We start from the raw sequence: 14,801 nt of genomic DNA on the forward strand, positions 1-14,801 counted from the left end.
TGCTTCAGAATGAGAGCAGAGAGAATGGTGCTAAAGGGAGCTATTCTGGTTGCTCTACATTTATGGATCACTAATGAGTGTGGGCGTGAGCCTTTGCTGTGTCCTGCATAGGAGAGGGGAAACTACAAGATGTGTTTAAGCCCTCCTCCATCCTTCCTTTTTATATTTCCTTCTTGTACTCTAACACAGCTTATTTTATGCTTACTGCTGCAAGTACACTTTAGGGTGACCATCACCATGTTAGTGTCAGGGCCATTTCACTATGCTGCTTTCATAATGTGCCTCTGAGTGACTGCTACAGGCAAGAACAGCTATGCAGGTACACTCTTGTTTGGTATTAGGTAGAAAAAATGATGTGGCCAAACTTTGATTTAGAAAGGTAAGTTTAGACATAGTGAAACTGGATAGCATATCCTGTTGGACTCTACACACATTTTGTGCTTTGTGGTGATGGAGGCCCTCACCAGTAGAACCAGATAGCATCTTACTCAAATTACTGTGAGGATCTCCATATGTTTTTCCTGAAATGTAATGTACATAATCACTTGAAACTACAATTCATGTAGCAATGCCCTGTTTTTTCACCCGGTGAGTGAACTTGGAAATGGTCTTAGCTTGGCGCCTTCAAAAGACCTGTTACAAAGGAATATTTATGCCATACGTGGTGGTGTATGATGCATCATACCAACAGATGGATTTTAAATTCTTCAGAGGTTCTATAAAGGTGGCTGCACTCCCAGTCTGATTTATCTGCATTGAAAATTACGAGAATCTTTATAGAGGTTTGTAAAGATAAGGCTGAGCTCACAGAAAGAGAATCCATGATTATCTATTCTCATGACTGAGGTGGCTGACTAAAGGTTAATTATAGCTCAGCCATGAAAATAAGATGGTAGGTCTAATACTAAAGGCTGAAACCTTTTTGTCTGTGCTTACAGTCTTTGTTGCTAATCTCATGATAAGATGCACATTTTACATTAGTCTCCTGCATGACTCGGTGAAAGCTTGTTTCCATTTCTTTCTAGGTGAGTATACCAAGAAAAAATCTAGGATTTTACAATAACCAAGGTTTAAATTAGTAAGATTTGAATGAATGTTAGCCCTGGAGTCTTAAGTATTTTTAAAATCTGACGCATTTGCATTTCATTCTCTTCACAGTGTGAAGAGCATCTATTTTATCTTGAGAGAATTTTCAGAAACCCTTAGTAATGGTCAGACCCTCTTTCTAATAAAGAAAAGGTAAATGCTTTCTGACCTAAAGAAGGAGAGTAAGATCATCTGTAGAATGTCATGGGAGATGCATTTTTTTTAATCTGAATATAGAATTTTTTTCCTGTTCCATTGCACATCATTGAGGGCTTGACAACTCACTAATTACTGCTATCCTGTACTGAGACTTTCATATCCTCTTGGCTTAAATTCCTTTCATTTTCCCTATGTAAATAGTGTTAGAAGGAAGAATTTCAGTCACACTGTTATCTTCTTTCACCTGTATAATGACAGTTGGGCCTTTTCATGGAAGAAAAGAGGGCTAGAACAGCTGTTCTTGTTCTTTCTGTTACTGTACCACTGGCAACTTAAACTTGGACTTCTCCAAAGCAGAGGAATGTCACTGGAATGCTCCAGAAAGCATGTATCATGCTTCCCTGCTCTGCAGCATTGCACTGTTGAGATGGCTGCCCAGGCATGATAGGGTCCATACTCAGCTTGGGGATTTAAAGGGTGCTGTAGTTCTCCTACCTGTATTGGCACTGTCGTCTTTGAGTGATAAATTACTGAACTTTATGATTAATTTGTGGTGTTACTAATATACAGAATTTACCTGATGCATTTGCTTTTAAAGGCACTGAGTTGTGTAAAAATCTGTTCAGGTCTTGGAAAGGCCGCACCTTGAGTACTGTGTCCAGTTCTGGGCCTCTCAGTTTAGGAAGGACATTGAAACACTTGAACATGTCCAGAGAAGGGCAACAAGGCTGGTGAGAGGCTTTGAACACAGGCCCTATGAGGAGAGGCTGAGGGAGCTGGGGTTGTTTAGCCTGGAGAAGAGGAGGCTCAGGGGTGACCTCATTTCCCTCTACAACTACCTGAAAGGTGGTTGTAGCCGGGAAGGGGTTGGTCTCTTCTCCCAGGCAACCGGCACCAGAACAAGGGGACACAGTCTCAAGCTGCGCCAGGGGAGGTTTAGACTCGAGGTGAGGAGAAAGTTCTTCACCGAGCGAGTTGTTCGTCATTGGAATGTGCTGCCTGGGGAGGTGGTGGAGTCACCATCCCTGGAGGTGTTCAAGAGGAGATTGGACGTGGCACTTGGTGCCATGGTTTAGTCCTGAGGTCTGTGTTGATAGGTTGGACTTGATGATCCTCGAGGTGTCTTCCAACCTTAGTTATACTGTGATACTGTGAAAGATGAAGAAGGCCTGCTCTGTTAGCTTGCAGGGCTGGGCTATGGTGGGTGTTGTTCCTCATCTTTCATGGGCTCATTCAAAGCCCTGGGGTTGTCAGTGGAACTAATTTCTTTCACTGAGGTCCAAGAAGTGTTACACTTCCTCAGTTACTGTGGTTGCTTAGCTGTTTTATTTTGTACTAACTGTAAATGCCATTTTTCTGGAGACACCTCTGCTTTTGTGCTTTGAGTATTTGGTGACTTTTGTTGGTTTTCTCTCAAACTCTGAAGATGTTCCCTGTAGTGTTTTTTCTCTCACTTTTTGCAAAGTCTAGTTTATTTGTCAAAAGTTCTGATATTCTGTGAATTTTAATCTTTTTGCCAACAGTTCTTGCAGGGCATTGTCTCCTTAGCACCTCAGTAACTGTGTTACCCATTGAGCTCTCTTTGTTCTTGTAGACTTTCCTGCTCATCTTTAACAGGTTCCTCTGCCTGATGTAAATTTGCCAGTTAGAAGGACATTGAGTTGACAGAATGTCTTTCTATCACCTACTTCAGTAGATCTTTCAATGCATTTGCAATGTTGTTTATGTATTTTATTTCCTTTTGTATTGGTTTTTAAATTATTTTACTTTTTCCTTTATACAGATATTTTTCTGCTTCTTGTTGAGGAGCAGGAGTTTGTACTATCTTGATTCCCTTCTTTCACAAAATTCCATTATTGTAATTATTGTGCCATCTTTGATACTTTTGGGCAGTGTGACCCTTACGTGACAACTTGACACATTGGTGTTTCCTTTTCTCTGTATTCAGTGTGAAATTGCTGCTTTAAGACATTAGCTTTTCCAGTAGTGAGCCAGCAATTTAAGTTTGAACTGAGTGGATTTTTGCAGGTAAATGACTATTACTTCTGTTATCAATCACTATATATGCTCTGACACCCTTAATTGATTTAATTTTCTTTCAGTGTGTAGACAAACAGTCTGGTTCCAAGTGACTCCCATCGAAGACGTTCAAATTAGTGCTTAGTGTATAATTGCTTAAAAGTTTCTGTAACAATCATGGTTCTACCAATTTGCTAGCATTTGAACTTTTTTAGCTGGCATCTTGCATCTTCATTCTTCTTAATGATTTTTTTTTTTCTTTGAATTTTTTTTTTTTATTTCATTGCCAGGTTATCTAGGAAACATTATCTAACAATATCAACAGGTAATTGTAGGCTGGGGCTTTGTTCTTTCCATGGTTAGCTGTCCTCTTGTGTAGTGTTGTGTAATTGCCAGGTTATTTTGTTTGAAATTTATCTATCTTGATGCAGTTAGGTTGTAATTGGTTCCTTTCTTTGTGTTCTTTCTGATTATTGGACACCTTGCCACCCTAAATAGGACTATGTGTTTGACTTCAAGAGGATTATGTGAACTTTTGCAGCTGATGTTTATTAGTTACATGTTCAGATTTTGCCACTGCAGCCGCTGGATCTGGATCAGATAACATGAGCAACAGTTTAAATTTCAGCTGGTGTGAGAGAGGCAGAGAGAGATTGCACCCTTATGACATGTCAAAAAACCCCATGTGGCAGATGCAGAAGGCTGTGCTGTCGACACGGAGAGTATGAATGCTAGTGAGATACTGGACTTCTTTTTATATTTTCCCCTGAAGTCACAGACCTTCATTTTTGGAACATGGGAGGTCTCCGTAGACCAAACAAATGCCAAGACTTAGGTTAGGGTTTTTTGGAGTGTGTTTGTTTGTTTCTTAAAAAGAAATCCTGTATGCTTAAAGGGATGGAGTCTGATTCTAGACCTGGTGAAGTAAGTGGATCACTTGGGAAGTGGTTGTCTCTTCATTTACTGTAATGTGCATTCTGTAGGTAGTTACACTCTTCTGTGTGTGTGTGAGGATGCCAGTGAAGAATGCTGTGTTGAAATTGTCATCTGCAGTGTCAGGCTGAACAATCACAATTGCATTTAGATATGAGTAGTCCGTTTTGAAGTTTAACTTGTGGTTGCTCTTCAGAGAACTGTATATTGCAGCTGTTTGGTACTTTTAACAAAGAACACTAAGATTGTATATACCCATTAGTGGAAGCAAATAAAAACCAGAGAGATATAAAATGGGAGTACTGGGAAATTAGGTATGTCTGTTGAGGTTTTTAAAGATTACTGCCTTGTCTGCAGAGAGCTGGCTAAATACGTTGTACTACTTCCTTCTTCTAGCTGTTGTATTTAAATGGAAAGGAGATAAGATTAAATATTTCTTAGATAAACAATCCTGTAGTTAACCTGACAAAGGCCAATTTCTTCATAAGCAGGAATGAAGACATTAACATAGCCATTTAGTATGAAATCTACTTTATTAAAATGTGTAATCCAGAATCAAAAACTTCATACATTTCTGGGGAATTATTTTGATTTTACTGTGTTTAATATGAGGAATACTTTGTTCAGTAGCATAGGGTTCCTGAGTGACACTGTTTTGGCAAAGATTGCCTAAAAAAAAAAGAAAATTAGCAAAAATATATTACTTTTTTTTTCTGGGAGAGGGATCTAGCTGTTTCTTCTATTCTTCCCCTCAGTTATGCTGTGTAGTACTTACTAGCAAAACGAGAAGCTGCATACCTGCACTCTTTAAAATGTAAACATTATTATTTACTAAATATAGAAACATATATGCTCACCAAAGAGGGACTCAACTTTCTTTAATATGTTAATAAGGAGTAAACCTGCTGTTAAAGGAAACAAACCTTTAGAAAATAACTTTTGGTGGGAATTTATGCTGTTGAAACTATTGTGTGTGGGTTTGTACAGCTGTTGAATAGTCTTGTATTTAAAACCAAGGCCTTGACTAAACTGACCTTGCAAATAAAGATGGTATGTTTTTAAAGCAGGCTTTCCACTTGTGAACTGGGTAGAATGAGTAGGTGAGTATCAGAAAAAGAAAGGTCTTGCTTGGATTGTTCTTTCATTCCTTCAGCACTCAGTTACCATGGTGCTCTAGCAGGATAGCATAGCTACAAAGAAATGGTGTTGTAATGCTATTGTTAATGCCTTTCATGAGTTTCCAATACAAACAATCTACATTTTCTTTTGTGATAGCTCGTTATGATTTTCTTTAAATACCTAGAAAAGATGCTTCCATTTTGGAAGTCCAGAAATATTTAGGAAGGCTTCGTAGGCTCTGGTATTTTGTGCATAACTATTGCAGGAGCTACATCGCCTTCTTTCAAGGCCAGCACTTTGCTAACATGCCAGACTGGCAGTTTGTCAGATCAAGCCAGTAATTTAAATCTTTGGTGCTAGTCAAAGCTGTCAACTTAATGACAGCTTACTGCATAAACAAGCTTGGGGGACTTATTCTCGGCCATTATGTGGTAATTTTAGGCTATGCCTTTAAAAATTTTTCACAGATCTTGAACAGAAAGTGGTAAAATGTAAATAAAACACTATTGGGTGTAAGAAGGAAAATAATGATAGTTCTAAACAATCCCGTTGGAGAAATAAGGGACTTAAACTAGATGTGCCAAAACAATCTCACTTCTCTCTTCTTCACTCTGGGAGAGATACTAACTTGTTTCTGCTTGACCTTGGCTGCATTGTTTTGGCTAAGTCTAACATCTCTCTGCGTCTTTCTCCTGTCCCTTTTGCAGGGAGGGAGAAGCTATTAGCTTTCCCTGGTCCTTGTGCTGTTTATTAATTGTAAATACCTGCAAGTACTGTAAATACTGTATATTTTGTACATATTTGTTGCATTCCATTGTGGATTATAGTTTTGCTTGTAAATACAGCTTTCATTTGCTTTAAGCTGAGCTGGTCTGGTAAATTTAATGTTGGAGGGGAATTTTCAACCCACCACACATCAGTATAAGAAATTTCACATACTGAATTAATGTTTATCACTGCAGATTATTTGAAAAGCTAAGTTTTTTGAAGGAAATGTAATAGTTTGCTTAAACACCTCTGCACGCAGCCTTGATCACCGGAGTAGGTAGCAGTAGTAACTGAAGAAATGGAGTAATATTAAACATCAGCTTTTTTTTTTTTTTAGAAAGTAGAGGGTCACCTGATGAATTTTCTTTTAGATTCAAATAAAACAGAGAAAGCATATGGATGCAGTAGACATCTCAGTATCCCACAGTGGAAAGATCTGCTTTGCGATGCCTTTTATCACCACAGAGGTTCATAAAGTAGCATGAGAGGTGGTGCTAGTGAATGAGCAATGATGCATATATAATGGTTTGGCTAGTATGACCTAGTACACTGGGGACACATACACATCTAAATATTTAGTAATACTACATTTAAAATAATCACTGCTTCTCATATTTATGGCAGATTTTCCCCAGACACACCAAAGTGATTCGTCAGCAGTAGCGTAAAATTTCTCCTTGGTGTAAGTAGTACAAGCGTGGGAATTCCTTCCTTCACCTCAAAACAGTGTTACTCCTCAGAGCAGTGAGGAAGATGTGGTCAAAGGTACTAGTTGTAGTGCAGTTAGCTAAACTCCACTTCTGAAAAATGTGAAGCTCCTATGAGCTTCTAACTGGCTGTGACTAGGGAGTTGGATTTTGTCTTATTCTTCAGTTACAATTGGTCACAGCCCTGGCATCATCAGGAAGTGCAGAAAGACACCAGTTCACTGACACAGCAGTACCTAGACCTGATGGAGCCCTAATGGGTTCTGGTGACCAGTTGTTGAAAGGCTAACTGGCATGGTCCTCCCTAATTTGTGAAGCTAAACAGGACCATGCCATACAGCTTCAGAACAGGGAAAAGTTGCCTGTGCATTTAGAAATACAATGATATTTTAAACATTGAACAATTTGACTAGGACTGTTACAGGCTTCCTTAAACATTAAAAAATATGCCTGCACTGTTTGGAAGCATTTAGTTGTCAAAACCAGGAGTTTCTACTATATAATGAACTGCAGCTATGGTACTAAAATAATTAATATTTTGTAGTTCCGAGTTTGCTTTAGATTACTGTCAGGACTAATTGTGTTCATTTTGCTGCAGATCAGTATTTCAAAGGGAAACTGGTTTTCCTTCTTTCTTGTTTAAATTTTGCTTTATGTGTCTTTTAAATTTTTTAATAAATAAAATATGCCTGAACAGATGTTGTGTTCTAGTTAGCCATATATAGCTCTGCTAAAGATCTGAAAGTTCCCTGGTTAAATGTCTGTTACATAAAGAGTTTCTTACATTACTACTTATTGTTTTTACTTGTTAAGTATTACATGAGTAAAGCAAAGAGATTCCTTTTCCAGCTGAAGACATGGGATGATGGAAAATGTACAGGTGCTTAGTCTGTTTTCAGAAATCTGGCTGCAGAATATAAAAAATAAGTACTGTCAGAAGCATTGAAGAAAGAATTATTTAAACCTTTTATGTTCTGGTCATGTAGATTCTTTTACATAATGTGCCCCGTTAATGGTCCTGCTGGAAACTGACTTCTTGGCAGCTGCACAGTGCAAAGTAGCATGGATGAATTTCTGTTCCGATTTCAAAGTATTTTAAGTTTGAGCATGGCAGAGTTGTGCTAAGACAAATTCAGTCTTCCCTTCTTTTCATTTTAATCCAGTTGATGTTAGTTAAACCAACTGTTAAATTAATGAGAGCACATTTGAAAAGAAAAAAGGGGGTGGGGGTGGAAACCATGACTTTGAAACATTGCTTGCTAATGCTTCTTGAAGTAGAATTTCTTTTTGCTCTGGATCATGACCTTAGTGAGGAGAAAGAAGGGTGTGACACTGAGAGTGATGGGTCCGTGGTGAGAAACCACATTTAACTTCATGAAGACTTTTCTGGGTCTTCAGATCACATGGCATTATACAAGAGCCTTAATCCCTTGGTTTACCTGGGTCCTGGAAATGCATGTATACGTGTAGTCATGAGGTCAGTCGACCTCTCTTCTGTTTTAGCAAAGCATGTAAATGTGCTGGTTAAGCAAAGTATTGAAAACTATGTGTAGGCACTCATTAATTCACTGTGGTTCTGTAGTTACAGGTGTTTTACTGACATGGTGCTGCAGCCCCCAGTGCACATCCCCTGTGTTTTCAGTCCCCAGTCAGAGCTTACAGCTGGTTATAAGTAAATTATTATTTCTTGATTTGTCTCTTGTACACTCTAAGATTCAGGAGTAGTAGAACGTTTGCAGAAGTGACAAGATGGAACAAGGAATCACTTGTTTTTTTCAGCTTAAAGCTTTGCAAATTTGTAGCTACCGTGACTTCAATGATGAATAAAAGCTACCCACACAAGGCAAGAGAGCTAATGGTGGGTGAAGACAAGCAAGATTGAATATGTGCTCCGTATATGGCAATGTGTGGGAGACACATTTGTTAGATACTGAGTATCTGAACAAAACCATGTGTCATGTTTCCTTAGGTTCTCAACAGGAGGTGTGTAGAAGCCGCAGTGATGACAGGCCTGGCACTCAACTGCAGTGTAAACAAGAAGTCCTTGTTTGACAGAAAACATTATTTCTACGCAGATCTGCCTGTAAGTATGTAAGTATAACTGGTCCTTTTACAACAGTAGGAGAGGACAAGTCACGGATGGCAATAGGGGATGAGTGAAGAGATACTTTTTCTGTTTTCAATCAGTGCTCTGCTCACTGCAACAGGATGCTGTGCTATGGCCTGATGAATAGACAGCTGTACCCTGGTGCTCACTGATTGAATATGATTGCTCTGATTGCTGACTCCTTGCTTAGCTGCATGATTCCAGTAGCTTGATGTAATTGAATTGGGAGCTGGAGCTGCTTTGCCCCTCAAGTTCTCCATTCCTGGTGTTTAGTACTAATTGTCTGTTAGGGTAAAGGCAGTCTGATAATAGTCCTTCATTTAAAGTGAATGTATAACAAGCACAGGGTCCAGTGACATAAACATAATAGTGTCATTTTTGTGTATGCTTAGAGACCTAGAAATATTTAATTTCACTCAAAATTTTCTCAGTCAGTAGATAAATTAATTAAAAAAAAGAGAACTGAGTCTTTGCAGTATGGTTTGTTGATAGCTTTCAGATTTGGTAGGAATTGTCAGTGGAAATCAAATGCATTTTCCTTCACTTGATATGGGTGTTTAAATCATTTAAGAACTTGGTTTCTGTCATTGAATAGGATGCAACAGTGTTGGAGCCTTTTTTTAATACTTTAACAAAATTTAATCTTCCTAATTTTGAAGTTCTTTTTTCTTTTTTTTTTTCCCCCTTCTGTCAGCTTACTTGTACTAAATATTCAGCTTAACACTAATCTGTCACAGGGAGGATGCTATTTTTCTTTTCTTTGTCTTTGGGGTGATGATCTGATAACTGCATTAAAAGAAAAAAACCAAACAAACAAAACAAATAACCTGTTTCTGTTTTATCTGAAAAACGTTTGGTATATTAGTTTACCCTCTCTTTAGGTGAGGTGTCCCAGACATTGAGAGGAGAGTGGTGATATTCCTTGGGTCCCAAATTAATGTAATTAATGTGTATATATGTTGTATTATTAACCAAACTACTTTCTCTTCCACTCTTTTGTTCAGGCATTAGAAATATTTTAAAGTTGCACAAAGCATCTTAAAGTACATAGCTCTTTTTCCAAGGTGGGAAGCAATGTGGTACTTGTGCAGTGGAGATCTGGATCTCAGATTTCCCTTTTGTTTTCTTCTTGGATAGGGACTTGTGGCTCTTTTGTGAAGCTGATGCAATTACTGATTTGGTTTTGGCAAGATTACTTTGCTAATATTTGTGCTCCACGAAGAGGCCCTCTTGCTGGGGACTCTGTAGGGAGCTGCTGGGAATGTGAAATGCAAACTTACCAGTTCAAATTGCCATTACTCTATTTTTTAACTTGTAACACTGTTTTAGAGTCTATTTCCAGGAGAAAAAAATTGCAGGAAGTAAATATGACTTTAAAAATTTCTTTACACCTCATAAAAAACAACAATCACAGACTTCTTTGCAAGCTGCTTTGATGCTTCTGCTGTTAAACTGAAAACAGTCTCTCAGGTCTTGTACTATCTACTGCTATCAGTCTCAAGCTGTGCCAGGAGAAGTTTAGGCTGGAGGTGAGGAGAAAGTTCTTCACTGAGAGAGTTGTTAGCCATTGGAATGGGCTGCCCAGGGAGGTGGTGGAATCACCATCCCTGGAGGTGTTCAAGAAGGGATTGGACGTGGCACTTGGTGCCATGGTATTTAGTAGTCATGAGGTCTGTGGTGACAGGTTGGACTTGATCTTTGAGGTCTCTTCCAACCTTGGTGATACTGCATAGAAGCTATATGGAAGAATGTTGTCATGGGAGAGAAACCACATCCATGTGTTTAGAAGAGTGAGGGAGAAGGTGTGTGCAGCACCAAGCAGGCCTTGTCTGTGGACAGAAATTACAGGATCTTCTGGTTAGATAAGCATAGAAATTTGGTCAAGGAGGTGCCGACATATTTATTAGCCTGAAACATGTAATTCTGTTTTTTGTCTTGACTCCTGCACTTCAAGCACTGACAATCAACTGCCCGACCTGCATTTCACAGTGAAACAGTTTAGTCGGGAGCCCTGTAATAAGATGCAGAGTAAGATGCAGAGTTTAGGCTAATGAGCTGTATAGAACAGATAAAATAAATCCTGCTCTTAGGGTTGTTCGACAGTGGGATTATTGTTGCTCTTGGAAATGGGGCTTTGGATGGGAAATAAGATTCTTGTTATTTATTGTAACTATTTCAGACTTCTAAAAACCATTTTAATGAGAAGTTTTAGGAGATGGGAAGAGCTGTGTGATTAGCATAGGCTAATGGAGTCAGGGTGCTTTGTTTTTCTTATGGTGATTATGGTCATGCACTTTCTTGCGTATATAAATTGAGCTGTTCACAAGGCTGGACCATTGTTCTCCATTCCAATGCACTGTCTTCATCTCTGCATTTTAGAGTAAGCTCATTCTCCCTGCAAAATATGGAATTACATCCTCCTAGTTCATTACAATCTGGCAGGACTCTCTTTGTTCTCACCACTGGGGGCATGAGCTGGCTAGGATGGAGGAAGAGATGAGGACTCTTCCTCAACAGAGTAGTGGATTTCATCTGTATGTTTACATCATTGCAGTTATTCCAATACCTTGTCACTGGCAGCCCCTTCTCTGGCTAGCAATTTACCCTTTGAGTGGTCTTAGGCATGAGGTGGTATGCCATGGTTTAGTTGATTAGATGGTGTTGGGTGATAGGTTGGACTTGATGATCTCAAAGATCTTGTCTGTTCTGTTCTATTCTGTTCCAGCTATTTTTGCTACATTAATGAAATTGAGCTTTGTATTTTCTTGATTTCCACCCTGCCTTCCCTCTCCCTCTCCTTCCCTTAAAGAAGTTCTGAACAGGCAGATGGGGATATATTCAGTCTGGGAGTATGAATTGTAGTTTCAGCTTGGGGATAGACTAAGGGCAATGGTTTCAAACTAGAGAAGAGTAGATTTTGATTGGATGTTAGAAACAAGCCCTTTACCATGAGGGTAGTGGAACACTGGAACCGGTTGCCCAGGGAGGTGGTTGGGGCTCCATCCCTGGAGATATTCAAGGCAAGGCTCAACAGGCAACCTGGGCAACCTGATCTAGTTGAGGATGCCTTTGCTTGCTGTAGAAGGGGGTTGGGCAGTAACTGACTTCAGACAAGATTTAACATGATCACAGAACCACAGATGTGGAAGAGCGTCTAGGCCGTTTCCTGCCCCAAGGCAACTGGTTGTGCATTTGATAATTGATTCTTTTTGCATTAGTGTAGTATCTTACACTTTTCTGTATTACAGAGTATTCTTATTTTCTTCAGACCTCCAGCTTTTCACAGTTACAGTAATTCTAGACCAGTCTTCTAGCTGATTCCTTTCAAGCTAAGCAAAATAACTTTTGAACTTGCATGTCCATGTGTTTTGTCCTTTTATATAGGACACTATGGAAAATGCATTTTCAGTTTTGCTCTTCATCTGTAACATTTTTCACTTGGCCATGCTGTTGCTTCCTGAAAAGTTAATGTTTTGAGTATAAAACTATTTTGTGAACAGGCTGGCTATCAAATCACTCAGCAAAGAGTTCCTATTGCGGTGAATGGAAGTCTGTCATACAGTGTCTGCACAGACAACAAAATGAGCCAGATGGTGACCAAAACCGTGAGGATTAAACAAATCCAGTTGGAGCAAGACAGTGGAAAGAGTCTCCATGATGACACAAGGAGCCAGACTCTCGTTGACTTGAATAGGGCTGGTAGGCATCGATCACTTCTCTATTTTTCTTCTTTATGTGTCTTTAAAAGTGACAGGGAACAGGTGAGAGGCAGCCCAGTGTTTCTCTCCTTGAAAAGAAAAATTGGTTATCAGGGGAATACTTGATTTTTTATTATTTTTTTTTGAATGGCCAGTGGGCCATTCCCATTGCTGTCAGTTGATGACAATTGGCAATAGCAAGTTAGAAATCTGCTGGCTTCAGTTTGCACAAAACTGTATTTCTCAGTCACAGCTGCTCAGCTATGTAAGCTCTTGCCACTCTATACATTGTTGTTTAAAAATAAAAAAATCACAGGCCTAGTGAATCAGGTTTGTGTGTATAGAAGAAGCAGGTGCTGGAAGTTGTCAGTACATGAGTCCAACATTTCCTTAATTACTAGCTTTGAAAAAGTTAGATTTTCTCGTTGTACTTTGAAATTGTAAAGGGAATGAAGCAAATTAATACACAACATGGGCAGCAACCTGGATGGCCTAGCTTAACTGGGATACAAAGCTCTGGTGTCCATTAAAATCATGGGCTGTGCCTGCTCATAATCATTGAATGCTGGATCCTGAAGCTGAAAACTAGACTCTATCTGTTTACAGTTCTGTCTGTTCCAAAATTAGTTAAATAAATTTTAATCTGGAAATGGATTGGCTGTAAATGGGAGTTCTCTTGGAGAAAGGAAGAGGAGGAGTGTGTCCTTCAAAAGGTAGAGGACTGTCTGTGGTTTGTCTGCTCCTTCACATAAGCAGGAGGAAAAGTTTTTATAGCAGTCTGCAACTAGGCCCATAGTGACAGTTACTAAATAATACATAGGAGGTTATTTATTTTATTTTATTTTATTTTCAAAAAAAATCCCAAGTGCTTTCATGTGTTTAGCCAGTTGCATTCTAATATGCCAAGATCAAAAGCTGTTGTTGAAAATCTCCTGTCTCTTTCTCTGATAGGAGTTGGCCTTATGGAGGTTGTCATGGAGCCTGATATGTGCTGTGGGGAAGAAGCAGCTGCTGCAGTCAGAGAGCTTCAGCTCATTCTTCAAACACTTGGGAGCAGCCAGGCAGTCATGGCAGGTATAGAAAGGGGGAAGGGCATATTCCTTTGTCATCAGTAATTCTCTGCATTTGCAGGAGTTTTGCAGCTTCTGATTGTTTGGCTCTGTAGCTGCTTATAACACATAGCTTTATTTAGCTGTTGTTTTTGCAGTCCTCAGAGCCTGTCCAAATGTCCACCATGCTTCAGGTGTCCTAATGGGCGTGCCTTCATCTGCAGAGCTTTGCAGTGCTAGATTTTATATTGCCTCACACAATCATTTTACAGGATAAACCTAGGCAAGAAGCAAGGGTTCTTGTAGTGTTTCTCCCTATCTTTGTTTTTCTTGCCTCTCTAGTACAGAGAGCTGCTGTAAGGATTAGCTGTTGATTATGAAAGTTACAGCACAAAGTAGTGGGAGCATGGATCATTTTATAACTTGTGTGTCAGCTAGTCATAAAATAGGTGTAGGCAGTAAACTTGTACTAGTGTCATGGGTGAATTGTCTGATGCTGCATAGCAGGCATGGATGCTGGGGTTAACTCAAGAATTAGTGAGGCTGCAGCTTTTACGCTATTTGATAATTTCACACACTCACTATATCTTTCCCTCCATTCCAGCATTATATTCCCTTGGTCTTAATTTCTCTTCCCACTGGGGAGGCCACTGCTGGTCAGAGGAGGTGAGACAGAAAATTGTGCTGGCTTCTGATGTAAAACACACTTGCAGATGCTGGTCTCAGGTGTTAGAAGCCAAAGTCCCTAAGAATTCCCTGACATTTCTCTCCTTTCATCTGCCTGATCTTCAGGATTCTGCCTCATCTCCAGGATCTCTCTAGCAAAGATCACTGCTATCTCTCTCAGACCACTTAATCCTTTGGGAGCCTCTGCTTTTGGCACCAGCTTTTCTTTCTGGAGTCCTAAGGTTCCAATTTTCACAATAGGTGGTGTGCAGAAGCACAGTGTACAATCAGCCTCTTAACTGGTGATTCTGTCTCATGTCTCATTAATAGGAGGATTCAGGTCATACCACTTCTGCTCAGTTTCAATGTTATCAAAATTTTCAGCCAGACCGTGGTTACAGCTAGTAAATAGGCTTCTGCTTGAGAGTTTAAAAGTAGTTTGGGTCATCCATCCTCCCCTCCACACATACACCAAATTATCAGCTGCCTG

The 14,801-nt window shown here is 39.5% G+C and overlaps 1 protein-coding gene across 3 annotated transcripts in view; it reads left to right on the top strand.

The window, feature by feature from the left end:
* GATB (glutamyl-tRNA amidotransferase subunit B) overlaps positions 1–14,801 on the top strand; it is a 41,991-nt gene that overhangs the window by 4,466 nt on the left and 22,724 nt on the right. For all 3 annotated transcript variants that reach the window (XM_068137290.1, XM_068137292.1, XM_068137293.1), the window contains 3 exons: positions 8,761–8,874; positions 12,399–12,597; positions 13,548–13,670. In XM_068137290.1, coding sequence (XP_067993391.1) covers positions 8,761–8,874; positions 12,399–12,597; positions 13,548–13,670 — 436 coding nt within the window. The remainder of the gene's footprint in view (positions 1–8,760; positions 8,875–12,398; positions 12,598–13,547; positions 13,671–14,801) is intronic.

This window comes from Melanerpes formicivorus, unplaced genomic scaffold, assembly GCF_026170545.1.
Source record: "Melanerpes formicivorus ecotype bairdi unplaced genomic scaffold, bMelFor1.0.p_v2 SCAF_4, whole genome shotgun sequence".
Taxonomy (NCBI): Eukaryota; Metazoa; Chordata; class Aves; order Piciformes; family Picidae; genus Melanerpes; species Melanerpes formicivorus.